The following is a 7,253-nucleotide window of genomic DNA, read 5'->3' on the forward strand; positions in this document are numbered from 1 at the left end:
GAAGACGAATGTTTCTGTTCTCGTCCAACATATCATAGGGGGAATATAAGAATTGGGCTCTCTCATTCCATAGTTCGTCTGGACATGCTTCAGAAAATGTTGGCTTAAAACGGTGCCATGTTTATCATTTTTTTAACTATAAATGTTTTCTCACCCCTGTCAATTATCTTAAAGGTTCCCATATATGAAAGGGAAAGAAGAGGACTAGTGCCATTGTCTCTTATTGAGACAAACCCATACCTGAACAAGTCTTTCTGGAAGAAAATTGCTTTGTCTCCACGTCGCATTGCACTAATAGGTTGAGGAGTTGCCTATGAGTTTGCAGTGAATGTAAAAATATGGCATATTTCCTTACTGACAAGTTGCAAGGAGGAGAGGGGGAGAAAATTTGCCTGGTATTTTCAGTTACTCTCCATAGATTAAATGGACAGAGGAACATCCTAAGTCTTCTTTAATTAACATGTGGAGTCCTATAAATATTAACAGTAGTGCCATTGTCCAGGATTCCGCATAGCAGGCGAAAACTGATTTAAGGTTGCAGTACATTTGCTCTACCATCCCTTTCCTTGGTGGAATAGTAACTCATATTTCGTATGTGTTTGCTCCCACATAATCTCAAGAGGTTCTCGAACAATTGTCACTCAAGCTGCCTGCCCCTGTACATGGTAATAACTTGAGAAATGCCAAATCTGGCGAACAAAGTGGACATCAAGACTCTGACCACAGACACTGCTGAAATATCTGGTACCAGCACAGTGTTGAGCCACATAGTGAATCTGTCTACCATGGTAACTAGAAGGGGGAAATGGGCTTACAATATTCAAATGCAAGTGTGAGAATCACTGAGAAGGAGAGGGGAAATCTTTCAGTGTGTAACCTCCCCACAGAAAATGTTAAATGCAAATGGATAATGTAAACATGTGCCATATGGTGTCTTCCCACAAAAGTGAATAATAAAAATGAGCCAAGCGTAACCTCGTTGCAAAATTAAAGAATAATAATGGCCCAAATGTAAACTCCCCACAGTAATAAAACTCAATGATAATAAAAATGTGCAAAAATGTTAAGTCCCCACAAAATTAACGCTAAAATGAACCTGATAAATTTTATAAGGGCAGCTGCGCTGACCCTCGGCCCTGTGCAATAATTAAACCTGAACAAAAAAAAACAAATTTCTTACATCAGTAAACTCCATCAATATCTGCTCTTGTTTTTCGGCACAGCTCTGTGCAATGCTGGCCCATGTTTTAATTCTTGGGGGAATGCATAGGAAGTATTACTTGACTTGAAATGAATCTTTTGTTTAAAACAGTTACTTCAAAAGAAAATTATTATTGGGGCAATTCTTGAACAAATTAATTACAATTAACATATGTTGTTAGCTGAGCGCAATGCTGCTTCATTACCTTCGATAACAATATACCTCGTCCAGAACCGTGACCAGAGACCCATGTTGACGCCCGCCGACTCTTCACTCACAACTACTGTTCCTGCCGACTCGCTACATGCAACAGAACTCTCGCGCGGTCAAGCGCAGACTAGCCACGATAAATAACTCTCTGGTCAGAGATTCTGTCATGCCTCGCCATTGCTGTCAATGAATACACCGAATACACACGTGTTTCATAACCCTCCACTGGGGGGGCAAAAATTTGGCAGCGATGGTGAGTCATTTGGACTTGCCATGAGCAACAAATTTTTTCTTAACTAATTAACTTTACAAACAGAGAATATACAGATGTAGAACATGAAGTAAATATGGTGCACATACACCGAGTACAAGACATATCAGACAATGGCAAAAAATATATATATACAATGAGTACATAACATATCAGCAAATCAGAAAAATGTATATACAAATCAGATTGATAAATGACAAAAGTGCACACTTACTGACGTTCAGCACAAAACATATTAACACATGACATAAGTGCACATGCACTGAAAAATTCTTCAAAGTCTTTGCAATAAATGGACATAACGAGTACAAATCTCTTGACAAATGACATTAGTGCACATGTACTGAAGTTCAGAACATATCAGCAAATCAAATAAAAAATGTATTAGTCATGAATACAAATCATTTTAGCAAAAAAATGATTTTCACTATATTACAAGAATTAGGATAGGAAAGGGAAGGATTGTATCATGGTTGTAGCACTTTAGGTTGCACGCAGCTGCACTGAAAGTCCATATCTTTCTACTGTAGCACAACACCAAGTGAAACAATCTGCAGTTCTTTTCCCAGAAGTATTTATCAGCGTAGCCAAGACACTGAAATGTCGTAGTAATATTCCATGTTATCATTTTAGCAGTACATTAGGTACACCAAACAGTGGGACCATAATATCATCTCCATCGCTCAAGGTGGTGGACAGCATGTTGTGTCAACACCACGTTCTTGTAGGGTACAGCAACGTAGAATTAGTGCAAAAACCAAATATAGTGCTCGATGATCAAGAGGATATACAGGATAAACGGATATTCCAGTAATTCAGGGTAGTTAGGCCAGAAGGTGAAGGACATTAAGTTACATACTAGTCTTCACTGAGAATTACATTAGTAGTTTGCGGCATTCATTGCCCAGTTACTGAACATTTCTGTACCATGTATGTAGTATTACAGAATAATGTTCATAAATTGGCGTTTTACACAGATCATTGGCACTCATTGCCTAATTATAAATCATCAGAAGTCAAAATATTCATATGGTGTTTTACAGAGAACATTGGTACTCATTTCCTAATTACAAATTATCAGAAGTCATTAAGAACATTGGCACTCATTGCCTAATTATAAATCATCAGAAGTCATAATGTTCATGTGGTGCTGTACAGAGAACATTGGTACTCATTTCCTAATTACAAATCATCAGAAGTCATTATATTCATGTGGTGTTTTACATAGAACATTGGTACTCATTTCCTAATTACAGATCATCAGAAGTCATTATATTCATGTGGTGTTTTACATATAACATTGGTACTCATTTCCTAATTACAAATCATGGGAAGTCATTATAGCGATATGGTGTTTTGCAGAGAACATTGGTACTCATTTCCTAATTACAAATCATCAGAAGTCATTATATTCATATGGTGCTTTACAGAGAACACTGGTACTCATTTCCTAATTACAAATAATCAGAAGTCATAATATTCATATGGTATTTTACAGAGAACATTGGTACTCATTTCCTAATTACAAATCATCAGAAGTCAATATATTCATGTGGTACTTTACACAGAACATTGGTACTCGTTTTCTAATTACAAATCATCAGAAGTCATTTACAGAGAACATTGGCATTCATTGCATAATTACAAATCATCAGAAGTCATTTACAGAGAACATAGGCACTCATTTCCTAATTACAAAGTATTATTCTATTTTTTTTATTATTTGCTAGCAATGCATTGCGTTGAGATCGATAACCAATTGCTGGGGGATAATAATATTTACATTTGACTTATTGCTGCAAATGAAGATGTGTAACGTCATTTGTCATGAGTCAGCTGTAGCAAGGTTATGAAACAAGTAGAGTATATGTGATCACATTCGTAAATGACATAGACTTAATGAACAACTGCTTATAGCACATTAATTTCATAAATAATTTCTCCTGCAAAAAATATACAAAAATAATGGATTATTAATCTGAAGGAAGAAATGCATTTTATGCTGAAAAGTAGTGACCTCGAATTAACAGGCAGTGAAATGTGGATAAAATGTGTTCCATAGCTGTCCCTTCCAAAACCTTCATTCATCCTACTATGCAATAAAACACATACTGTCAAAAACGAACTGCAACAAATACTTAAATAACTACATAGCATAAATACATAACTTCAACATTACCCTCATCTGTAAAGAAAAAACTTCATTATCCACTTCATTATCTATAGTATCATAACTCCATTATCATCATCACCTGTAAAGAAAAACTTCATTATCCATAGTAGCATATTCTTCATCATTATTCATCAGCATTCATTATCATCTGCAAAAAAAAATCACTTCATTACTCATTATACAACTATTCCTTATCTCTAGCATATTTCATCACTAAAACTAAGATGTGTAGTTCTGTCTGACAGCCTGCATCAATCGCCTCATATTCTGAAAGAAAAAATTAGTTAAGACTGCTATTCTACGATGTGTATAGTATATTCTTGTTAATGCTTGTTAATTCTGATCCATTTACTCTTCATCACGAAGTATTGCATCTTCTTTTGATCATTCCGAAGGTGAAATTCCCATTTTGTTTAATTTATTTCCTTTACACGTTATTTCTTTCTGAAAATGATGAACAAAGATTAATGTCTTGCATTTAATTCATATACCCATTAGATAAAAACTGGTTTATAGTGATATAATTAAGCATACAGCATAGCATGACAGAAAACGTAATATGTCAAAAAACATAGATAGTGTTCAGAGGCAAAAATATACACACAATATCACAATGCAGCAGCAAAAAAAAAGTGAAGTAGTCACGATTTTGAGATATCATAGGGCAAAAATGTCAAAGTCAACTGGTGTGTGTTATATCTTAACTATTTCACAGTGCATACAAACAAAGTATGAAAACAATCGTACAAACATAAAAAAAAATGATGACAAGAAATGTGACCTTCTTTGTGTTCAGCTTGTATGTTGTGTAGTTAATAGAGGCGAGAATTGAAGACTTTAATAGAGAAAAAATATGGTCTATTCACCGAGAGCTGGGACGAAACATAAACAGTGTCACGTGAGCGACTACGCTCGTTTCCAGAGAAAGCATTCGGTGTTCACGTGATGCGTAGGGGTGTGGAAAATCCTTGGCGCACGCTTTGCAGCTGGCGGCGTTCGGCTGGCTGCCGAGCTGTGACAGCGGACCGTGAGAAACCTGGGCAACAATGTACGAAATAAATTTAACAATAATGTTAAAATAATGTTAAACTGAGTTCATTCTGTCGAAGCAGATTTATTTTCATTCAGGTTGCTAACAAAACGCTCCATTAAAACAATTAATTGTTAATTTTAATAACAATACCAGTAATAATAATGAGAAAGGACGAAACAAGGTTCACTCTATCGAACTTGAACTGTTTCCATTGAGATTTATAACAAACCGCTCCTCTCTCCTCTATAATGCAGTCTAATTTCCACATTTGAGTTTCCACTTTTTCTACGGCATGGAGGACGCACTTGTTCGAATCCTCTGCAGTCACTGTTCTTCCTGGTTCTTCTAGCAGTACTTCCGGCATTTTGTATGTTTTGTTTTTCACTGCAACATATCCTTTGATTCTGGCCCACACTAACTCGATGGTGTTTAATTCACAGTGGTACGGAGGAATTATGAGAACTGTTTTCCCTGCATTATTCGCCATTTCATCTATTGCGTATTCGTTGTGCGCTGTTCTGTGCTTTTCAACTACATCTAAAAGTTCTTTCTTCAACATACCGTCTTCGAAATGGATGTTTTTAGATTTTAGCCACTCTGATATTTCGTGCTTATTGGAATTCGCATTGGGAACTTTTTCTTTTCTCCGAGAATGGTACGGCGCGTTATCAAGAACAATAACTGCATTTTCCTGAAGCCGAGGAAGAACATCTTGAAACCACTTCTCGAAGGTTTCAGCGCACATCTCCTCATGATAATCTCCACTTTTCTTGGATTCGAAAGTCCACAAACATCCTTCAACGAACCCTGCTTTGCTGCCAATGTGTGCGATAATCAGACGTTTCCCTTTACCTGATGGGCCCTTGCTTCCGGTGGACAACCCGGACAGAAACGCTCGTTGTGAGGAATTTATAGTGTCATCTACCCAGACGTAACTTCGGGTATGTCCTGCGTTCACCCACGTCTCGTCCAAATAGTAAATGGGTCTGCCTTCATCTCTCAGCCGTTTAATGGTTCGAAGATAACGCCGCCTCCATAAGAAGATGTCATCCCTGTCTATTAGCATGCTATCGCGCGCACGCCGGACATATATGAAATTCATTTATCTCATTAACTTATAAAATGTAGTTCTCCGAAAATTGGCCAGATCTGCATCTTCGTTCACGACTGTAACCACTTTGTCAATTGATGGCAATTCGTTACGAAAAAAAAATTCGTGTACTTTCCTTCGTATCGCATTTCTATCGAAGTCATCAACATTTTCAGAAAGTTTGTCGTAATTTTCCTTTCTTGGTAGACTTCAAAGAGTGTGTGGCCTTGTACTCACTTATCACACGATACACTGAAGAACTTCCAACACCTGTAGCTGCAGCTGTTTTCGAAACAATATCACTCATCGACTGCTCTGGATGTAAAAGTTCCGTTTTATTCACATTAAGCACCATGTGCTTCTCAGAACTTAATGATATCTTTTTTGCTCGCTTCTTTGGTGGACTCAAAACAGACACGTCGACCTCGCTCGCTGAATCCGTGGATGACATAATAAGGACAGCCGTATGTGATGCTAATGAAAGAAGTGAATATATAAAATAAGAAACCATGTGATGCGATTGGATGCGCACATAAACAGTGAATGCTCAGCGTGACTACAAACACGTATACTTACTCTAATAATCAACAACTAGTCTTTCAATCGTCTTTACAGATGAACATAAGATATGCTGAAATCGTCGCTGTACAACACCCACTAACGAGCTCACACCTGCAACTGAGGCGGCCACACTGACTGAGCGCCGCGCCTGCGAACCGCACAATGCATCGCTCATAAAGGACAAACGGTTGCACCTATCACATTCGAACAAACTACAAAATTAAATTCATACCTTTCTGAAACTTTTCTCGCTTACACCCCCACAAAAGAATTTAAAGGGAAAAAGTTTGTCGCTTACTATATTTCGGATGATGATTTGGTAAAAGTTCTATATCAGACGTGAGATTTTAATTCATTGCTTCACTATTACTGACTCTATTGGGCAGAAAATTTGCAGACGTCATCAACATATAGCACTGAAGGCAATTATAAAATTATTTTGCTGTGCGACACACAGTTTAGGAGATATGGCGTGATAAATATAGAGTAACGCGAAAAAACAACTTTTCTTGAAAGCTTAAATATTTCTCTTTTTGAGTGACAATAAATTTTAATGTAATGTAAATAAAGGTGTCGGAAGGTAGTTCTCGGATCACTTTATCATGTTCAGGTGCCAAATTATAAGAAACACGACTTTCATTTTTTAATTTCTGACGCCCCAGCCGTGTACACCCCTCGACGGCAGCGCTGTGGTCACGCGCCTTGCCGTGTTTA

General features: G+C 37.2%; 1 protein-coding gene across 1 annotated transcript; it reads right to left on the minus strand.

The window, feature by feature from the left end:
* Positions 1–5,012: 5,012 nt before the first annotated feature.
* LOC126092800 (uncharacterized) lies at positions 5,013–5,954 on the minus strand. Its single transcript, XM_049908528.1, has one exon. The coding sequence runs from the start codon at positions 5,952–5,954 to the stop codon at positions 5,013–5,015; it is 942 nt and encodes a 313-aa protein (XP_049764485.1).
* Between the last annotated feature and the right edge of the window lie 1,299 nt (positions 5,955–7,253).

This window comes from Schistocerca cancellata, chromosome 7 (genome assembly GCF_023864275.1).
Source record: "Schistocerca cancellata isolate TAMUIC-IGC-003103 chromosome 7, iqSchCanc2.1, whole genome shotgun sequence".
Taxonomy (NCBI): Eukaryota; Metazoa; Arthropoda; class Insecta; order Orthoptera; family Acrididae; genus Schistocerca; species Schistocerca cancellata.

Coding starts and splice junctions, on each gene's coding strand:
- LOC126092800 (XM_049908528.1), bottom strand. CDS start 5,954: ATGCTAATAGACAGGGATGACATCTTCTTATGGAGGCGGCGTTATCTT.